The sequence below is a fragment of the Balaenoptera ricei genome, chromosome 10 (genome assembly GCF_028023285.1).
Source record: "Balaenoptera ricei isolate mBalRic1 chromosome 10, mBalRic1.hap2, whole genome shotgun sequence".
Lineage (NCBI taxonomy): Eukaryota > Metazoa > Chordata > Mammalia > Artiodactyla > Balaenopteridae > Balaenoptera > Balaenoptera ricei.
In genome coordinates, this window is record NC_082648.1 from 27,383,999 (window position 1) to 27,406,600 (window position 22,602).

Genomic DNA, 22,602 nt, shown 5'->3' on the forward strand with positions numbered 1-22,602 from the left:
CGAGAATGGCAGGCCCTGTACAGAGTCCAGAGTAGCTGTAATGATCTCTTCTTTCTCCCCGAGTCCAGGGCGTGGCCCACCGGTGAGCGCGGCTGACCTTCGGCGCACCCCAGGTATGCGTCCGCAGGTGAGCGCCCTCGCCTTCGTGGTTCCGGTCGAGACCCGAGGGCGAGCCGGGGCTCGCTGGGGATGGGGGAGGAGAGAGGGAAGAGGCAGGGGAGGAGAGGGGGAGGGGAGGGGGGAGGGGAGGAGCTGCCCGGAACGCTCCCGGCGGCACCGCGCGCACGCTCCCGGCGGCACCGCGCGAGCGTGCTGGGCTGCTGCCCCAGCGGGATCAGGACGCGGTGGCTGCGGCGGCTGCGGCAGCGGCAGTGGCGACCACAGGCCGAACTCTCGGCGCTCTCGGGGGCTGGCTGGCGATTGGTCCAGAGAGGAGAAGTTGGTGGCAGCCCAAGTCAGCCGCTGCAGTGGCGGCGTCAGGTGAGAGCGCGAGCCGCAGAGACCCGGGCGTGGCGGCTGCCGCACAGGGAGTCGGAGCCAAACTCACGGCGCGGCCCTGGGAGTCCCGGGAGGAAGGGACGAGGAAGCGCTTGCAGAGGAGACGCCGGAGCAGAAGGGCGCCGGCGCCGAGCAGCCCGAAGTTGTCTCCGTCGAGTCGCGCCGAGCCTGGGCATGCAAGCAACGCCCCCGGGGGTCCGGTCGCCCCTCAGGAGCCCGCCGAGCGCGCGCTTGCGGCCGGACGAGGGCGGGCGAGGGTGCCGAGCCGCGAGCGAACGCAGCAAAATGAGTGGCGAGGGCGACTACAGCTTCAGACGGGTGGCGATCCGACGGAAGTCCAACCCCTCCTACCTGCCGCCTGGGACCCCCCGGCCGTGGAGTCGGCCCTCGTCGCACCTGCAATGGGCCGAGAAGGCCACGTCCAGGGGCCAGGCCCCCGAAGACGCCCCAGGTAAGCGCCTCGGGAGGTAAGGGGTGGGTGGGGGTGTTGTCGCAGGTGATGGACCGCCGAGCGCCCTGCAGGTGTGCCCCGTCCGCCGCAGCGGTGGGAGCCTGCTCGGAAACCTTCCCAGAGGGCTGCGCCGGGCCGCCCACCCACTTTACCTATTTTGTCCCTTCCCCCAAAGGTCCTTGGCGGGAGCGCGCCTGAGGCTGAACTTATCAGTCCTGGAGGTCACTTACCAGGGAATTCCGGAAGTAAAGGATAACTCTTTTTTTTAAGTTTGATTAGGAATTAATAACCTGTTTTCTAGGTACTGAAGTTTAAGGTTTTTCGCTAAGTTGCTTTCGGCAGACCTTGTGAAGGACTAGTACAGTAAATGCGGGAGGCTGATGTTCGTCCTGGCCCGGCCGCCTACCTGTTGAGTGACCTCGGACCAGCAATCCTGAGTCCTCCGGTTTTCCCTTTTGAAAAAGACGCTTGAGTGTGAAAAGCTGCAGGTCTCTCAGAAGGAAACATGTTCCTACTATCAAGAAATTCAATTTTTATTGTGGTTTTGTGTTGATAAATTAAGATATCAGTAATGCGGTATTTTGAATTCTGAATTCTCCATCGACTCTTAGTCTTGGAAGAAATCCTCAAAATGATCTGTTGCATCCCACAACTTCTCCTTCGCTCTTTAAAGGCATTCTGTTCTCCCTAGGCGGGCTGGAAGCTACGTAGAACACATTAGGGATTTTTTTTCTTGAATTGCAAAACTTTTCTTTAACCCCCACCCGCGGCTTTTGAGCTCCTATTGTGCCATAAGCAGAGATGGCTTGTATATAGACCAGTTATGAGGCAGAAACCTTATTTGAGTAGCAGAAATACAAATGCTTTTATTCACTTACGCTCATTTTATTCTTATTAAGCAAAGCTGTTATGATGGTTTAACTGTGAAGTCTTGGAGCTTTAAAATTGTTCTCTGTTCCGTCCTGAAGCTGTAGTACTTACTCATAGGACAGAAAAGCATGGTGGGTGATGAATTACAAATTTATAGCCACATTAGGTAAGGGCAGAAATAGTGATGTGAGAAAATATATAAACAAGTAATCGAATCACAGTGCTTTAGGTCTCAATTTCCTCATCTTCGAAATGAAGACTCTGGTGAAATAATCTCTAAAATCTCTTCCAGATTCACTCTAAAATGAGTAGAAGGGTGTTTTCTTCCTTTTAAGTGAAAATTCGTTACTTTGTTTTGAAGTTACTTATTTATGAATTTTTTAATTGTTTGAGCTACTCGATTTCTTTTTTTTTTTTTTTTCCTGTGGTGAGTTTATCCAGCAACTGAAATGTGATATGAAGATGCCTCATTTCATTTGGTCACAAGTTACAGATAATGCTAATACTATTGGGTTTATGGCCTCTTCACATTTGAATGAAAGGTTAAATTTCAGTTAGAATTGAGTAAAAATAAAAATGCTTTTTTTTTTGGTCCACCAGGTTCACAGATCTCCTAAATTTTTTATGTGGAGCTCAGGTTAATCACCTTGGGGCTTTGGGATTTTTAGGTTCTTTGTAGTTTCAAAATATAGTCATTTCTCTATGATTCCTTAACCTGTTTACATATTCACATTGCCTGAGATCATGTTTATAAATTCTGAACGTTAAAAATGTAACAAAATTGTGTGAAACTACATCCAGTTGATCAAACAACCACCAAAAAACTCTACCATTAAACTCTACCATTAAAGTTTAATTTTTCACTAGTTCTGATTAAAATTTCTTATTCAAATAGGTGATCTACCATCTAAGAGTATCCACATTAGTCAGAGTTCTCCAGGGTCCCAAGATCTGCAGTTGGCCAGCTAGAGACCCAGGAGAGCTGCTGGTATAAGTTCCAGCCCAAATGCCAGCAGGCTTGAGACCCAAGAAGAACTGACGTTTCAGCTGAATACAAAGAAGGAAAAGACCCATGTCCCAGCTCAAGGCAGTCAGGGAGGAGGAGTTCTCCCTTACTCTCGATTTCTTAATCATCAGCAGTTTTCAGTTGGAGGGTAAAGGGATCCAATTTCTTTACATCATTATTTTACTGAAAATCTCGTGCTTAGTTTCAAACTCTTTGAGTAGGTGAGCAAAAGATGAATTGCCTCCTAGAAGTAGGAGTGAGCAGTATAAATCATTTCTGCATGGCAGCTGTGCTTATGGAAGAGTCCTTTTTCCTTTTCTATTCTCTTTTTTCTACAGAGAAAATCCAGAACACTTTCTTTTTTTTTTTTAACAAGATGGAGAACCTAGCAATAACTTTTCTAATCTGTTAGGGTGTCTCAGTATTGTTTAAAAGAACTCAAAGTTCTTGTTGCCATTATTTTCAGGGTTGAAAATTAATTACTGGATCTTCCTAGGTATGATTGTTCCTCTTTACCATGATGTAATCTATAGTATCTGTTGGAGAGTGACCTAATGTTTTGAAAAGTAGTCTGACACTGTTGAGTGACCTCACCCCATTCAATTTGGTGAGGTAAAAACATTTTAGAAATTGCTTCCTTCTTTGAATCTAATCTGCCTGCCTATTAAGTTTCATCCAACTGTTTATCATTATATAAGTAGGATCCTCCCCTCATCAAAAAGTAAACCAGGTTTAAATTCCCAAGAAGTGCCAATTTACTCTCTAGTACCTAGAAAAGTATTTATATATGGAAACTACAACATTTAGACCCATTACATGTATAGTGGATGTTACTCATAATTGAAGTGTTACCTTCCCTCTTGAAGAAGGAACAAAAACTAAGAATTCAGTTTAGTGGTGTTGTGTTACATTCCGTGACTGTGAAATCCGTTATTTTTAGAGTTCTCTGCTTTTTCTCAAAAAAAAAAAAAAAAAAAAGAAAGAAAGGGAAAGACAAAGAAGAAAAGCACCAACCGCATCCTCCATATATATCTGAATGGCAATGTCCTCATCTAGGTGAGGTAATTAAATTAAGACATAGGCTTTGGGGTCATATAGTGCCCAAGTTCAAGTCCTTATACTACCGGTTTTATGAATTGAATCAAGTCTCTTAATTTCTCAATTTCTTCATCTGGACAATGGAGATAACAGTACTTTATAAGATTGTGGGGAGAGTAAAGTAAGATTATATAGATAAATGGCTGACACAAAACAAGCATGCAGGTTAGAATCATAACAAGGAGTCATTATCCATTTCTGTTTCCCAAAATGTCTGGCACTAGGACTGGCACATAAGAGACACTGTAAATACTTGTTGGATGAATGAAAATCCTTCCCCTATGGTGTTCATAATAGCTACTGTTTATTGAGTGCATTTTCTATATCTAAGAACTGTGCTTTGTGATGCACACCTGAATATGTATGTGTATGAATTTATTTCACAACAATTTTAATAGGTAGGTAGTATTATGCCCATTTTCCAGCTAAAGAAATTGAGGCACAGAAAGTTTTACTAACTTGCTTGGAATCGTAAACTGGTACTTGTTTAGCTAGATTCAAATTCAAGTGTGCCTGGCATTAAAGGCAGTGCTCTTAACCACACATCATATAAATCATATAATTCCATTATGGTAAGAACATACATTTAAAGGGATATTTTATACACATACAGTAGGATGAAAATTTTCTTATTTTGTGTGTGTGTGTGGTTTTGTTTTTTTTTTTTTTTTGGTCCAGCTTTTTTCTGTGCCTTTCCCTTTTTTCTTTTCTTTAGTCTGAATATCTGAAACCCTTGGGGGTGGGGGAGAGTTTGTCTATTGAATATCACTGAAGGTAGCTTATTTCCTTAGTTATTCCTTAGTTTTATGGGAATCCTGAAGGATCCTTATTGAAGATGCCTTTCTTTATAAAATATGTTTGTTTCTACTTCCAACCCATGACCACTTTGATCAGCCAAGCATTTCTCTGACTTGAAGAATGTGTAAATTTAGTTCAGGTTTGCTAAGGGGAGATCAGCATTGTTGTCATTAATTTTTCCACTTAGGCTTAGTGTAGGTCTGCAGACTTTCTTATAAGTTGACTTGGATGGAAGGCAGATTTTTCCTGCACCATCCTTTTATCCAAGGTGTAGCCTCTTCAGTATGGGTCCCAGGTTCAGTCCTTTCCCATTTCACAAGCTCAAGGCCCATGTCTCCCCTTCCGCTGCAAGAGCTGCAGTTCCTGGGCTCTAGGTTCCCCCACTGGAGTTTAGGTTTATTGTTCTTTTTCTTTTTTTCTCTTGTCCTTGGGAATCTCCTTTATTTTCTTATGATTTCAGCAATACATTTAAAAGTATATCTGTTGTAATTTATTCAGCATCTGGGTGCTTTGTGGTGAAGGACTTTCTACACTATTTGTGCAGACTTTCTATAAGTAGAATTCCTTTTTCCAATTCTCACCATGGTTAGAATACTTGATTTTCAACACATACTCCAATATCCTGAGCACTTTTTGAGGACTAATTTTACCTTTGTTGGAGGAGGAGGGATGAAGATTTGGGTTATAGCAATAAGAGTAATTACTGTTTATTGAATGCTGGTTCTGAACCAGGACTATATGTGTATTACTTATTCTTATTGACAGCACTGCAAGATAGATGGTATTATCATTTTAGAGAAAAAGAAAAACCAAATTGCAGTGCTCTACAACCAGCCTAAGCTTCAGAGATAGGATTTGAACCAGGTCTCTCTGGCTTCAGTACTCACATGCTTATAATACTAGCTCTTAAGGTTTCCCAGAGCTTTGGAGGCAAAGTGCAATACAGTTACTGTGTTTCATATATGTTAGGGCTAATATTGTTTGTAACATTAATGAATGCATATTATATTTGAAACAGTGATCTAAACACAATTTAGCTAAAGATTTATAATAAAATGGTGATGTTAATTTCATCAATGATTCTTAGAAGCTGCTTAAGATGGACTTTGAAATAGGAAAGTCCTTCAGAGGATCAGGAACCAGGAAGAGTTTTCTTATTTCTTGGAAGGCCAAGAGCAGTTTAAAGAGTAGTCAGTCGTCTTTCAATGAATAGCCATGTAAACTTGTGAACCTAGGAACATTGAGAGACTTTTAATCCACAATCACCTATTTGCTTGCATTCCTTTCCTCTACTGAGAAAAACTCAGGGTCATGGATCTAACTGGTGACAGAGAAGAGGACCTGGACTTATTGGGGTAGGAATTAGGGGTTGGCCCAAGGCCATTACGTCTGTATTAAAGGGCACGTGGATTCAATCTTGGTGTAGTCAGGGTGACCCTCTTGTTAGGGATTAATGCAGCTGGTGATTTGAAGTTGAAGCCAGTGCTCATTTACCATTCTGAAAATCCTAGGGCCCTTTAGAATTATGCTAAATCTACTCTGTCTGTGCTCTATAAATGGAGCAACAGAGCCTGGTGACAGTACATTTGTTTACAACATGGTTTACTGAATATTTTAAGCCCTACCGCTCCGAAAAAAATATTCCTTTCAAAATATCACTGCTCATTGACAATGCACCTGGTCACGCAAGAGCTCTGATGGAGACGTACAACCAGATTAATGTTTTCATGCCTGCTGCCACAATATCCATTCTGCAGCCCATGGATCAAGGAGTCATTTCTTCTTCTTTTTAAATTAATTAATTTAATTTAATTAATTGGCTGGGCAGTGTGGCTTGTGGGATCTTAGTTCCCTGACCAGGGATTGAACCTGCGCCCTCAGCAGTGAAAGTGCAGAGTCCTAAGCACTGGACCACTAGGGAATTCCCCAAGGAGTCATGTCAACTTTCAAGTCTTATTATTTAAGAAATGCATTTTATAAGGCTATAGCTATCATAGATAGTGATTCCTCTGATGAATCTGGGTAAAGTCAATTGAAAATCTTCTGGAAAGGATTCACCATTTTAGATGCCATTAAGAACATTTGTGATTCATGAGAAGACGTCAGAATACCAACATTCACAGGAGTTTGGGGGAACTTGATTCCAGCCCTCGCGGATGAATTTGAGGGGTTCAAGACTTCAGTGGAAATAACAAGAGAGCTAGAATAGAAATTGAGCCTGGAGATGTGACTGAGTTGCTGTAGTCTCATAGTAAAACTTGAATGGATGAGGAATCGCTTTTTATGCATGAGTAAAGAAAGTGGTTTCTTTTTTTTTTTTTTAATTTATTTATTTTTATTTATTTATGGCTGTGTTGGGTCTTCGTTTCTGTGCAAGGGCTTTCTCTAGTTGTGGCAAGCGGGGCCACGCTTCATCGCGGTGCGCGGGGCCTCTCACTATCGCGGCCTCTCTTGTTGCGGAGCACAGGCTCCAGACACGCAGGCTCAGTAATTGTGGCTCATGGGCCCAGCTGGTCCGCGGCATGTGGGATCTTCCCAGACCAGGGCTCGAACCCGTGTTCCCTGCATTGGCAGGCAGATTCTCAACCACTGCGCCACCAGGGAAGCCAAGAAAGTGGTTTCTTGAGATGGACTCTACTCCCAGTGAAATACTGTGAAGATTGTTGAAATGACAACAAAGAGTTAGAATATGATCAATACATAGACTGAGTTGATAAAGCAGAGGTAGGGTTTGAGATTGACTCCAATTTTGAAAGAAGTTCCACTGTGGGTAAAATGCTATCAAATAGCATTGCATGCTACGGAGAAATCGTTTATGAAAGGAAGAGTCAATTGAAGTCAGCAAACTTCATTGTCTTATCTTTAAGAAATTGTCACAGCCACTCCAACCTCACCCTGATCAGTCAGCAGCCATCAGCATCGAGGCAAGACCCTCCACCTTGCAAAATGATTACGACTTGCTGAAGGCCCAGATGATGGTTAGCATTTTTTAGCAATAAAGTATTTTTTTTAAATTTTATTTATTTTTTGGCTGTGTTGGGTTTTTGTTGCTCCGTGCTGGCTTTCTCTAGTTGCAGTGAGCGGGGGCTACTCTTCACTGCGGTGCACAGGCTTCTCATTGTGGTGGCTTCTCTTGTTGTGGAGCACAGGCTCTAGGTGCATAGGCTTCAGTAGTTGCAGCACGCGGGCTCAGTAGTTGCATCACGTGGGCCCTAGAGCACACGGACTTCAGTAGTGCGGTGCGTGGGTTCAATAGTTGCGGCACGTGGGCTCTCGGGCGAGTGGGCCTCAGCAGTTGTGGCTCGCGAGCTCTAGAGTGCAGTCTCAGTAGTTGTGGTGCATGGGCTTAATTGCTCTGCTGCATGTGGGATCTTCCCAGACCAGGGCTTGAACCCGTGTCCCCTGCATTGGCAGGCGGATTCTTAACCACTGCGCCACCAGGGAAGTCCAATGACTTTTTTTTTTTAATTAATTTATTTATTTATTTATTTTTGGCTGTGTTGGGTCTCCGTTTCTGTGCGAGGGCTTTCTCCAGTTGCGGCGAGCGGGGGCCACTCTTCATCGCCGTGCGCGGGCCTCTCACGTTGTGGAGCACAGGCTCCAGACACGCAGGCTCAGTACTTGTAGCTCACGGGCTTAGTTGCTCCGTGGCATGCGGGATCCTCCCAGACCAGGGCTCAAACCCACGTCCCCTGCATTGGCAGGCAGATTCCTAACCACTGCGCCACCAGGGAAGCCCCCAATAACGTATTTTTAAAGTAAGGTATGTACAGTTTTTGGAAACGTAATACTGTTGCACACTTAATAGACTGTAGTGTACTGTAGACATAGTTTTATATGTACTGGAAAGCCAAAAAATTGTGACTTGCTTTATTACAATATTCACTTTAGTGCAGTGACCTGGAACTGAACTGCAATATCTCCAAGGTTTGCCTGAAAATTCTTTTCTACATGCATTTGCTGGAAAGTTGATTGAAAAAGGATTTAAGCATAATGCATTTAATTTTATGGATGTGAGTATAGTGTGTGAGATTCAGTAGGTTTAGACACGAGCTCATGAATCTGTATTTTTTAAAAGTATATCAGATAATTCTGATAATCAGCTTGGTTTCCAAATGCCATCCTACCGACTGCATCAAAATTACTTGTAGTGCTAATTAAAAACCAACAGTACCTTAGATAGAATGAGTCAGAATCTCCAGCGGGTAGGGTTAGCTGTATTTTGGCAAGAGCCCCAGATGATTCTGATGTGCAACCAACTTTATCAACTACTGTGCATTTCCAAGCTAGGGTAAACCCCACCTTTGGTCTTGAGCCCAGACAACCAACATTTTTTAGGTGCAAGGCAAAGAATGATATAGATTGTCCCTCAACTAACACATCATATTGGCCCTCTGTATTTTTGGCAAACTTTTTGCCCATTTCCGGTTGATTTCTAATTGTATTTTTTACATTTGGTATACTTTTTTGCTTTGTTCTTGTTTCTCAGCTTAACCCGTAAGTTGAAGTAGACTTTAATTTATGCTGATAGACAATTTATATCCAACTGGAGTATCTGACGTGAACACAGTGACCTTTCATTTCAGTCTTGGTTTCTTAGTGTCCTTTATTGCTGTCCTCTCTTTCTTTCCTAATCTGGAGGATGAATCCACTCCTCATTTCACAGGTTCTTTGTCCTACACCTCCACTTCTCTCCAAATGAGGTCTTCCTAGACTTTAAACTTTGATATTCTCTGGAGCTTTCTTCCTTAAACTGCTACATATACTTCTGTTGCTGCCTCCGCTTCTTCATCCCCTCAACCTGTCCTTCTCCCCACTTCCTTTTCTTGTTCTAGGCTGGCTTCTGTTCTAAACTTGATCAGTGTTCTAAGTCAGCAGTGAATTCCTACGTATTATCCAGTAGCCTGTTTGTAGCCCTTTTTGTTTTTTTCTGTTTTTGTTTTTGGCCGTGCAGTGAGGCTTCCCTGACCAGTGAAAGCGCCGAGTCCTAACCACTGGACCGCCAGGGAATTCTGCGGTCCTTATTCTTAATTTCTGGGTGGTATTTCCTTATTTTTTCATTTTTTGGCCATGCCACGTGACTTGTGGGATCTTAGTTCCCCAACCAGGGATCGAACCCGTGACGTTGGCAGTGGAAGGGCAGAGTCCTAACCACTGGACCTCCAGGGAATTCCCGGTATTTGCTTCTTTTTAAAGCTCTTTTCTTGGTCCTGATTTTCATACTTCAACTGGATCTCCAAGTTTATTCCTTTGACTAGGTCATTTTTCTCCTTTCTCTCCTCCAGCATTCCCATTATTACTTGCCACCTCTTATTTGGTGGTGTCATCCACCCTCTGGGCTTCTTTCTCTTAATCTTTACTGCTGAATAAATGTAAATATTCTAAGGGCACCAAATTGCAGCTCCTTTTTCTGCTGCAATCTAGCCTCTCCTCCTGACTTTCTTGGAGGAATTATTAACCTTGCTTTTGTTAGACTTCAAAGTTTATTTTAAATCTGCTCTTCCCTCTTATCTACTTGCTACCGAGTTAGCCACCCAGTTGTTATTGATTCTTCTTCATTTCACGATGGTGGCCTTTGTCTTATTTCAGGGCACTTTTCCCACCAGCTATCCACGTTACGTCGCCCCCCTCCCCCAATTAATTTTCTTAAATCTGGGTATTGTTCACCTGCTTCCCATGGTCAAAGCTTTCTATGGCTCCTAACTGCCTGTTATTGATGTTTATAATGGAATACTCTATATCCAATTTAGTGACTTTGGTTAAACCTTTGCCAGTAACCCTTCAGTATATAAATGGACCTTTCAAAATTCATATAAACATTTAATCTTATTTGAACTATTCAATATTAAACCTAGAATAATCATGCATTAGTCATGCTTTAGGAGTTGTGTGTGTGTGTGTGTGTGTGTGTGTTTTCAGGAATAAATTTGGCATTGTTTGTAGAGCATTGTCCAGAATTAGTCATCTGTCCTTGGAATGCAGTTAATAGTGGGTGGACATTAGCACCAGAAAGTACTCTGAGAGCCCGTAATCTGTTTTGTATTATTGCCTCACTTATGCAGGAATAGAGTGAACACAAACCCAGCTGCTGTGCCCCTCTCATACACATACCCACTCACTGGAATTAAACTGTCAACTTCACCAACTGCTGCATCTGCAGAAACCAGGGAGCTGCTTCCGTTCTGGGGACTGCACCGAGCCGCAGTGAAGCCTTGCTGCAGACAGGTATCTAGTCTGCTCTGCAAGGCTGGATTGTTCCCTGGGGCCTCTGGCAGAATTTTGTGTTAGGACACATGTTAATAAGTAGCCTTTAAAAGTGCCATGACTTTACCATATGCTATTTGTATTTTTAAAATATGTGCTAATGAGTATGTTTAGGAGGTGAAAAGTCAGTATGTAGAGCCAAATAAATTATAAGATACCCCAGCCGAAGAATACTGAGGGATCATTGCTTATAGTTTCAAGTGCAATGTAGTATAATGTATGGGAAGTTATCAAATTATAGACAAATTCGGTTAAAATTAATTCTTAAAATCCACTTGTAGAAAAATACAACTTTTAAACAAAAGTCATCTTTATTTCCTCTACAGAAAATTGACTAACATGTAACATTTCTTTTCCTAAAACATGCTACCTTACCTTAATGGTGTCATATTGATGATGAACCAATATTGATAAGTGATGTTGGGAATCCAAAGATGAATGGGACAGATTTCCATCCTAGAAGGGGGATATGATGTATAATAAACACCAGGGTATAAAGTCACATTGGGTGTAAGAACAGTGACCAGAGTGATCATATTTCAGAGGAAGGCACGTTTTTGACTGTGCTGCGTCCACACTTTGAGGAAGACTGCACATCTGACTCGTGCCTTTGGAGTTACCCATGAGCCCGTGTGCTGGTTCATGCATCTGATTGGAGCACCTTCCTGCTGACACAAGCTGAAAATCCATAGCAGGTTGGAAAAGCAAGTCTACCCACAGGTTCCATTCAGAGCCATTAGCCAATTAATTCCATCAGTATATCTGTGTTCTCTTTTCAGGTCTTTATATCCTTCATTATAAATTTTCCTTCCTAAGATCCCACTAAAGCTGGATCTTTCAGTCCTTCAACAAGTGTTTCAATGTTTACTATGGACCAGGCAGTTGTGTTGGGGCCTAGAAATCAAGGTGAGAAGAATACATTCTAGTGGTTTAGAGTGTGGGCTCTGGAGTTGGACTGGCTGGGTTTGAATTCTTCTCTAGTAATTAACTGGGTGACTTGGAAGTCTTTTTGACTCAGTTTCCTCATCTATAAAATGATAACATGATATATTACCTCCATCGTGGAGTTGTCGGAAGAATAAAAATGTTATTGTTTTTAAAGGGCTTAGAACAGTGCTTGGGAAATGTTCAAATAATAACTTTTTTGGTATTTTTGTTAGGCTTAACACAAATACTACTCTCACAGTTTGGGTTTCTTTTTGCATCTTATGTGTATCTCTGATCTAGCGCTGTCTCTCTGGATTGTGATTGGTTGTTTACATTTGTACCTACTGAGTACAAGTTACTGCCCAAGGTACAAGCTCTTTTAGGCACATATTTTCCCACCCCCTTTTATCCACTTCCCGCTTAGTCCTTTCCTCCCCTTAGTCCCTGCCAAAACTGCCTTTTACTGCTGGCCTCTCTCCTCAGTATTTCCTCCTGTGCTGTCTTGAGCCCCACTTTTATGTCAGACTTCCTTAAAGCCTGAATTGCATCACAGAACCACACCCTGCCTCTGTTTCCTGACTGAAGCCTGGCTTTCACCTTTAATGCCGGTTCTCTGGTGACTCAAGTGGCAGTTGATCTTCCATGGTCCACATAGCTGCTGGTCAGGACCTGTGGTCAGCTCTCTCTTAGCTTTTAAATCCTCCTGCATTCACTCTTGCCAGCCACCTCCACTTCTTCACTAAATTTCTCCTTGTTTTTCCTGTGCCTGTCGCACCATTCCCTAACTTGAGTCATCCATTGCCATTGCTCCTCAGGGGCCCCTCAGAGTCCACTCAAGGGCTCAGTAAATATTGGGTCAACAGAAGAACCTCAAACTAGCTTGGCATATCTTGCTTCAACATAAGAATTTTCTGACAACGCTGACAGAATATGGAATTGGTTTCCTTTGGTGGTCGTGAGTTCCTTATTACCGAGGTTATTCAAGGAGAGGCAAGATGGCTTCGTGGCTATAGAGGAGACAGAATGTCAGATGTAACCTTTTCTGACCAGTAATCCCAGCTTGCACTCTAAAATATTCTGTCAGTGGTCTCAGCTGTCCTGTGTCTGCACCATTCATGTTCTCCTATCAGCAGTATGTACTAGTTTTGTGCATGGGTGTATTATGAGGAAAGGCTTGGGAATAGTATACTTTGTTCTCCTTGAGATTTCATGGACTAGATATCCCTTTTAGTGTAACAGTTCTGATTATTCCTGGCATCCTTTCTGATGCTGTGATATGTCTTGATTCGAGAGTATACTGGAGTTTGTAGGCCCTGGATTGCTCCTCCACTGAAAGGCCTCAGAATGCTTCGTCATGTTGTCAGGAGTTTCATTATCTTATATCTGTCATTTACCATTCCAGGTGTCCTCTCCTTGAACAGTCTTTTTTTTCTTTGCCTGTTATTTCTCACTATTAGGACTTGGCTTTTAAGGTCAAAACTTCTAATGGTGCTCCTTTCTTCTGCCCATCTCTAAAGGGCATACTTTAAAAAGCAATCTGACAAGTAGAATCTAGGCATGATCAGAAGCAAGATTTTAATTTCCAGCTCTCATACAAAAAGATGAGATTGTAGAACATCTGAGACCTGAAGCATCACTGTATTGTTTTCCGTCTCTTAATGTATTTCATAAAATCTAAAATATTTTATCAAATCTTTTTAACATTTTAACATCACTGAAATTGGGATGCTTTTTTCAATTGGTGCTGGTTAAAAAATTGTGAGACATTGAAACGTAGACTGGCCTAAATTTTAAAACATAACTATAATATTTACTGCCTCTGAATAGTAGCAAAGATTATGAATTTGTGGAATGTATAACTGAAAACATTGACTAACATCCCCACCCCCTTCTCTAAACCCAAACATACTATGTGTGATTTTATCTTCTATATCTGTGACTACTTCTTCAGCCTCTTAATTATAATTAACAATCATGAGAGTCAAAACAATAATAGCTATCATTTATTGAGCAATTGCTTTTTTGGTCAGACATTATCCTAAGAGCTTTACATGCACAGACTCAATCATCACTAGTAAGATCTGTAATCCACATTATACAGAAGAGGAACCAGGAGTCCAGACAGATTAAATAATTTGTCCAAGTTTACCTGGCTGGGGAGCCAGGATTTTAAACTCAGGCTCTTAACCCATGTACTTTCCTACCTCCCATAAATTTCTTATTGCCAGTTTCTTTTTTTTTTTTGGCTGCATTGTGTCTTTGTTCTGCGCACGGGCTTTCGCTAGTTGCCGCGAGCAGGTGTTACTCTTTGTTGAGGTGCGCTGGCTTCTCGTTGCGGTGGCTTCTCTTGTTGCAGAGCTAGGGCGCGGGCTTCAGTAGTTGTGGCTCGTGGGCTCTAGGGTGCAGGTTCAGTAGTTGTGGTGCACAGGCTTAGTTGCTCCGCGGCATGTGGGATCTTCCGGGACCAGGGTTCGAACTCGTGTTCCCTTCATTGGCAAGCGGATTCTTAACCACTGCGCTACCAGGGAAGTCCCTTATTTGCCAGTTTTTTTAAACATCTCTGAATATAAGGATAGTAATTATTGATCTTCAGTAATGGGGAAGATACTGTCTCTGATATTTTTGTCTAGTTTATCCAGAGTATTAAAAAGAGTAACTCTGGTCAACTGCAGCTAGTGAGGAAGGGGAAAAAAAGACATTTCAAGGAAAAGGGAAAACATATTCTTAAAAAAGATTCTGAAGATGGAAACAAAAAGTAGCTTTCTGGTCTTTGCCGAGCAACCATACCTCTTGGGAATACTCACCTAATTCAGGCTTCTACTGCTTTCTTATCATATCTTATTAGCAGGGTGATGGTTATGTACTAAACTTTGAAATTATGTAAATAGTATTAATTTTCAAGAATCCTGTTAAATTTGAGATGTTCTACAAAAACAGGCAAAACTGCCTTTCTCCTCTTTTATTCCATTAAAAAAAACTATAATGGATAGCTATATAACAATGCATAGAATAATATAGAATGTATATATTAACATAATATATATTAATACTATTATATATACAGGTACATATGTATATATAGTATTAATATCTCAATACCATGATCCTATTGGTATATGTTGGCAAACCACTTTAATTTTTCTAATTAAGAGAATTATGCATAGCTTTTTTCACTCTTTTAACATCTTAGTGTAATAAAAACTTGGATGTGAGTAGTTACACTCAGACAGGCTGTCCCCCATGGAAGAACTAGGGAACTGACTAGGGTGCTAATTAGAACCCTTTATAGTCCTTTTACAGAAAGCGGTAAACTCATGCCACTGGTTATGTAAACAGTGAAAAGAAGGGAAGAGAAGGATTCAGGAGGAAGCTGGGAGGAAACTGCCAATGATGGCAGTCATTGTTCTGAAGTCGGTGTGGTGCCCAGTATAAGCTCATTCTCATTGAGAACTAATGCCCGTTTCTGAGTTTTGGAACTGAATGACCAACTTGTATGTTTTTGTTAACCTGGGAGATTTGCCTTAACCACATTGTGGGCATTGGGGAGGTAGAAAAAAGAAATAGAAAATTAAAAGATATTCACATAATCCCCACCTTCAGTGGGCAGCTGTCATCATACAGTGTCTGAAGGCCTCTGATGAACCAGCTGGCAGGGATGGGGGAGGTGCTTCTTTTCCTCATGGTCTTGATGGTGGCTCATTTCTGTAAACTTAAAAAAATTGTACTGACAATTCCATCTATCACTGCTGCAGTAAATGTACTTATTTCAGAATAGTCATTCCTGCATATCTTTTGTTAATTGTTCATTTCTGGCATAGATTCCTGGGTCACTACAGTTTATACTTTTTCATCTAGAAAAGGGATTTTTAATCTCCTTATTTTGGGTCTCAAAGCTAGCGCCTTACCATTAGTTCCTGCAAATGCTATAGTGGCTCATTGAGAAGATAGGCTTTGTTATGGACATTTGGAAAAGTTGAATAGTTTGTGTCTGCTTATTTTCCTTTATCCAGAAACCACCCCCCTCAGAATAGATTAAAAGAGAATAATTCCCCTTTATTAAATTTTTTCTTTTTATAGTTTCCTTTACTTGTGTGTTAAATGACACAATTTTTTATTGTAGACCTGAAAGGCTTGACTAATATAAAATTTCAGTCAGTTGAAACCTTACTTGCAATGTTTAAAAAGTATTGAGTTCATCTGCTTCACATCTTTACTTACTACATACACCTCACTGAGTCCTCTCCTTGGCCATCTTATTTAAAATTGGAAGCCCCACTCCTATACTCCTTTACTTGTTTTATTTTTCTCTACAACACTTACCACTAACTCTTAATTTTTTAAAATCTTATTTTCTGTCCCTCCATCCCCACCCCAATATACACTAAATCCCATGAGAGCAGGGGTTTTTGTCTGTTGCATTCTCTTTCCCAAAGGCAGGGTACAGTCAGGATGCTCAATGCGGATGCTGCCGAGCTTGGGCCTAAGGACCTGTTCTCAGCGGCTGGTCTGTGAGACAGGGAAGGAGGTGGCGGGTGTTTGTGTTTGGCGTGAAGGTGAGCATTTGACACATCTTAGAGGTAAAGTGCCAGGTCTGGGCCCTTTGCACCAAAGCACCAGCAGCCACAGCAACAGAGACACCATGGGCTGGTGTTTTAATGGGAATAGGTGGAGTCAGTGTGGGATCAAACCGAGCTGAGAATAAGGTAGACATAGGAGTTGGTATGAGGCCTTCAGTTCATCAAGTTGAGCTGTGTATACAGAGGAGCTTTTTTCATCACCTCTTTTAGTAATTTGTTGAATAATTTTAACATGAAGATGAAACTTTCCATTAGCATCATGAGAGCAGTAGCCATGCTTGTCTTGTTCCCTGCTGTTTGTCCAGCACTTAGCAGAGTTCTGGTTCATGTTAGGTGTTTGTGAAATGCTAATTGAGTGAGTGAGTGAATGAAATCCCATGTTGAGTGCTACATTTCAAAGTACATATTTTATGCGGGAAAGGGTGTGGAGAGAAGGAACCCTCCTACATTGTTGGTGGGAATATAAATTGGTGCAGCCACTATGGAGAAAAATATGGAGGTTTCTCTAAAAACAGAGTTACCATATGATCCAACACTCCCGGGCATGTATCCAGAAAAGACAAAAACTCTAATTCAAAAAGATTCACACACCCCAATGTTCGTAGCAGCACTATTTATAATAGCCAAGACATGGAAGTAGCCTAAATGTCCATCGACAGATGAATGGGTAAAGAAGATGTGGTATATGTATACAATGGAATATTACTGAACCATAAAAAAGAATGGAATAATGCCATTTGCAGCAACATGGATGGACCTAGAGATTATCATACTAAGTGAAGTAAGTCAGAAAAAGACAAATATCATATGATATCACTTGTTTGTGGAATATAAAATATGGTACAAAGGAGCTCATTTACAAAACAGAAACAGACTCACAGACATAGAAAACAAACTTATGGTTATCAAAGGGGAAAAGGGCTGGGAGGGGTAAATTAGGAGTTTGGGATTAGCAGATACAAACTACTATATATAAAATAGAGGGGGGTGGGATGAAGTGGGAGATTGGGATTGACATATGTACACTATTGATACTATTTATAAAATAGATAACTAATGAAAACCTACTGTATAGCATAGGGAACTCTACTCAGTGCCCTGTGGTGACCTAAATGAGAAGGAAATCCAAAAAAGAGGGGATATATGTATACGTATAGCTGATTCACTTTGCTGTACAGTATAAACTAACACAATATTGTAAAGCAACTATACTCCAATAAAAAAAAATAAGATAGATAAACAACAAAGCCTTACTGTATAGCACAGGGAACTATATTCAGTATCTTGTAATAACCTATAATGAAAAAGGATATAAAAAATATATATGTATATACATCTGAATCACTTTGCTGTACACCAGAAACTAACACAAACATTGTAAATGAACTGTACTTCAATTAAAAAGAAAATTCAAAGTGCATATTTTATGCCCGATATATAAAAATCTAGTTAATATGCAAGCTTTATCACCATCTTATCTCAGTTTTTTCTTTACTCAGTTTCTTTATTTTTCCAACATAGCATTCCTTTAAATAAGTTTCCTTGGTAATTTTGAGAGATGATTCAATTTAAAAGTGCATTAACTATATAACTTTCAAAACTATATGTTTTATGTAACAAAGTATTCTCTAATTATAGCTGTTGGAGTTACATTACTGTTAATTGTTTCTTTGAGACAAAGTTACATCTGTGAGAATCTCTATCATGGGTTGGGGGTGGGGTGCAATGAAAAAAAATTCTTTGGCAAAACAAAGGGATTGGCTCTCTGTAAATTTAAGCTGAACTGCATAACAAGCTGAGCCTTTTCCCTTGGTTTTCTAAGGTTCTTCACACACTCTGTTCCTTTTCAGCTCTTTTAATTAATGCTATATTCTCAGACTTTCTGTCTACACTTACAAAATGGAGGAGAACCTTAAACCACAGTAATATGTTCTGTGTTATTAGCTTGCATTAGATGTTCCTTAGCCACAGAAAAGTTGGTTATCCTGTAACTAAAATATGAGGCTCAGGTGAGCAGTAATAGTTTAAATACAAATAACTTTTTACAGCTGGAATATTTAAAATAGTTTTGTTCCCTCCCTCCATGGGTAAACTTCATGCACATGAAAATAATTTTAAATTTGTAGGTTAAATTCATTTCTTAGCTCCTTTGAAATAGTCTGGCCTTTTCAAAAAAGAAAGCTTTAATCATACTGTCTTCCTTACAAAAGGTCACTTCCTTCATGTAAATTAGGATATTTTTGCATCTGGGTCCACTCTGTGGTTTCTTTATGGGTATAATTAACTTAATTGCCTTCTCAGTGCTTTATGATAGGAAAATGGGAACTACTTTAAACTTTTGTAGGTATTGACATTTAAAATGATTAAACTTGTGAACAAGGTTCAACTTTATTCTAATGCAGAAATCTGCACAGTATGATGAGGCACAATATGGTGTTTGACTGAATTTCATGCACTGTATGTAAGTCATGGAATATGCACAAGATAAAAAAAAAATCAAATATATGGTGAATGATAGAAATTTCTGTTCTGAGAGGAGTAACTTCGTTTCTTGAAACTGGGGTAAAAGTGGTTGAGAGATCTGGCTCAGTAATCAGACAGGCCTTAGCTTAAATCCTGCCTCTGCCACTTTACAGCTTTGGGAGGGTTGCATAACCTCCCTAAGACCATTTTTTTATAAAACTGGGATAATGAAAGTATTTATTTCATAAGATTGTGAAGGATTAAATGAAGTAATGTATGTAAAGCTTGATACATTTCCATAATCAGTATGCAATAAATGCTAACTATAAATTATGTATATATATTTTGTGTGTGTGTGGTATGTATATTGGAATTGGGCCAGGCCCTTTTGAAGATGTCTCATAAAACTAATGTAGCAAAACTTCTAGGCAGATACCCATGTTATTTTAGTGAGTACAATCAGCTGATTTCACATTAGCAGATGTCTTTATTTGCTCCCAAAATCTTACAAAGTGAAATTACATTAACATGTCGTATGAATTCCCCTTTACCCTTTTGGATATTTCCCATTTGACCAGAGTCTTTTCATTTTTGGTAAAAGTGAAATATCTTTTCTAGACACACAACCCTACTATTGCACATTATTTCACCCTACCACGTATACATTCTGTATGCCACGTATGTACCCTTTGTCATTGTAAAAATTACTTTTCACAATGTTATTGCTCTCTATTGTGGCAGGTAGGAATGTGTCCTTGAACCATTTCTTCACATCTTAGAAAACATTAATATCTCACTTGTTATAGAACTGGTTTGGAAATTATAGTATCTAATAGCACTGCACTTCCACAGGTCATACTTGGCATAACAGTATTAACCCCTAGAACATCAGCCCAACTTGAAAAAGTATCTGCTCTTAAAATAATGTTGAAAGCTCTGTACTTTATTCATGTTAGCCTTCACTCAGCAAATTCTTTAATAAGCTTGGTTTTAATTTTTCACTGCTCATGCATGGCAAATAAAATGCCACAAATGAGGAAAGGGATGAGAGTTGATCTGATGGGAAGTGGCTACAGGAGTATGCTTTCAGACGTGACAGTGGAAATTGTCTGACAATCTGATATCAAGAGTAGAAAAAACTCAGAATACCACCCAACATTTCAGTAATGGACAGTCATAATTATGTCCTTGTCATCAAAAAAATGTTAAATAATATAATATTCAGCATTGTAGAAAGCAAGATAGTGTATAATTTCCTAGAAATTTCAACTGAAATATTTTCAATTATACCTTCATATATCAGACTACGCATATAGTGTAACATAATTAGAAATAGCATTCTGACCATTATATCACAACCAGGCATCTTTTTTCTTCTTTGGTTTCCATTGGCCCCACCTCTTAAGTCTTTGTGAGATCAAAAGAAACTGTTTAATTAAAGGGTCTTAAAACTCTCTACAAATGAAAGTGGTTGGTTAACAAAGAATTTTCTTTTTTGATAATGATTATGATGTTTAAGATGACCATCAGTAAGGTATTTGGTTAGTGCAGGATTTCTCAAGTCAGCACTGTTAACGTTTTGGGCTTGATAATTCTTTGTTGTGAGGGGCTGTTCTGTGCATTGTGGGATGTTTAGCAGCATCCCTGGCCTCAATTCACTAGATACCAGTAGCTCTAGACATTGCCAAATATACCTAGAGAGCCAAAATTGCCCCAGGTTGAGAACTATTGGTTTAGTGTAAATGCGTTTAAGTTGGGTGTGAACTTAAATTTAAATTAAATTTAAATTAGGTACGAACCAGGGACTTCCCTGGTGGTCCAGTGGGTAAGACTCCGTGCTCCCAATGCAGGGGGCCCGGGTTTGATCCCTTCAGGGAACTAGATCCCGCATGCATGCTGCAACTAAGAAGCCCCCATGCCGCAATGAAGATCCCGTGTGCTGCAACTAAGACCCGGTGCTGCCAAAATAAATAAATAAAAATGAATAAATATTTTAAAAAAATAAGTTAGGTATGAACCAAATGCATCATTAGTCATTTTAGCTATGCAGAACATCCAGTTACCATCATTTCTGGTTGGTCATTTTGGGTACCTTCTGGTCTCACTTTTTTTTGCTGTTGTTGAATGGAGGAGAGAACTGCCTGTGTTTCCTACTTTTTCACATTGTCCATATTGTAACTTGAAAGTACTGACAAAGATTTCTGTGACAGGGAAGTGTACATCATTATTTTAACTTCACATTATAGGAGCTTCTAGCCTTTTTGGTGGGCCATATAATTCCTAATAGGGTGCCAAGTGCTGGTTGAAGGGAGGAGCACTTGCAACTTGCCTAATTTTACCTGGTGCCCTAAAATAGCTGGTGCTCTTGAATTCAGTCTCTGGATATGCTGAACGCAGCGGGAGAGAGCACCAGAGAATCTATGAGAGAGATGAATGTTGCCAGGCTTTGTTGCCCTGGCCAGAGAGGGTGCTGCTGGCCTTGCTGTCTCATTTTCTCCTCTTCTCATTCCATCAAGAGTTTTATCATTTCCATATTGGTTTTGCAATAGCATGAACCAGATAAGGGGATGGGCAAAAGCACCAGAGGAGGCTAGGGCTATGGGAATGCTTTGAGGGAGTTTTAAATAGGCCCAGAAATAATGGCAGAATGTGAGAAGTGCACGGGCGATCAGAGGGGATTTGAGATGTTGCTATAGAGTGGACATTTTATTCATATTCATATTTGAAGGCCTTCTACATGCCAGGTGCTAAGCAAAGAGTTTTATATACACAGCTTCATTTAGTCCTCCCACCAATTTTCTGAAGCATGTACTGTTATATTTATTTAACAGATGAGGAGGCCAAGGCCTCAGAAGGGTGATTGACTGGCCCAAAGGCTCACAGCTACTAAGTGGTAGAACCAGGACACATCCAGGCTGGTCCAGGTATGAAGCCTGAAGTCGTAACCACAGCATTATTCAGTTAATATGCTGCCAGAAATTACATTTCTAGTTTGTGAGATTTAGAGACACAAATAGTGGAAACTTATCTTTTATTCTAATTAAATAAAAAGAAACTAAAATACTTTGGACCTGTCAACTTAAAAAATATGTGCAACCTAGAAGTTGAGAGTTATGTTGTTTTTTTTAAAAAATTAATTAATTAATTTTTATTTTTGGCTACGTTGGGTCTTCGTTGCTGCACGCGGGCTTTCTTTAGTTGCGGCGAGCGGGGGCTGCTCTTTTGCAGTGCGCGGGCTTCTCATTGCGGTGGCTTCTTTTGTTGTGGAGCACGGGCTCTAGGCGCACGGGCTTCAGTAGTTGTGGCATGTGGGCTCAGTAGTTGTGGCACGCGGGCTCAGTAGTTGTGGCACACGGGCTTAGTTGCTCTGTGGCACGTGGGATCTTCCTGGACCAGGGCTCGAACCTGTGTCTCCTGCGTTGGCAGGCGGATTCTTCAGCACTGCACCACCAGGGAAGCCCTGAGAGTTATGTTTTATTCGGTGGGAATTTTTACGGGAGGCAGCACCTCAAGTAACCCTGAGAGAACTGCTCCAAACAGGTGAAGGGGGGAGCTAGGATATATAGGAGTTTTGCAACAAAAGGCAGGTAGTAGGAACAAAAGATTACTGTTAGTTAAAGAAAACTAGAAATCTCAAGCTTAGCACTTTT

General features: G+C 40.7%; 1 protein-coding gene across 2 annotated transcripts in view; it reads left to right on the plus strand.

Moving 5' to 3' along the window:
* Positions 1-585: 585 nt before the first annotated feature.
* The window catches only part of FGD4 (FYVE, RhoGEF and PH domain containing 4), a 214,824-nt gene continuing 192,807 nt past the window's right edge, over positions 586-22,602 (plus strand). For both annotated transcript variants that reach the window (XM_059935621.1, XM_059935620.1), the window contains exon 1: positions 586-949. In XM_059935621.1, coding sequence (XP_059791604.1) covers positions 673-949 — 277 coding nt within the window. In that variant the 5' untranslated portion in view covers positions 586-672. The remainder of the gene's footprint in view (positions 950-22,602) is intronic.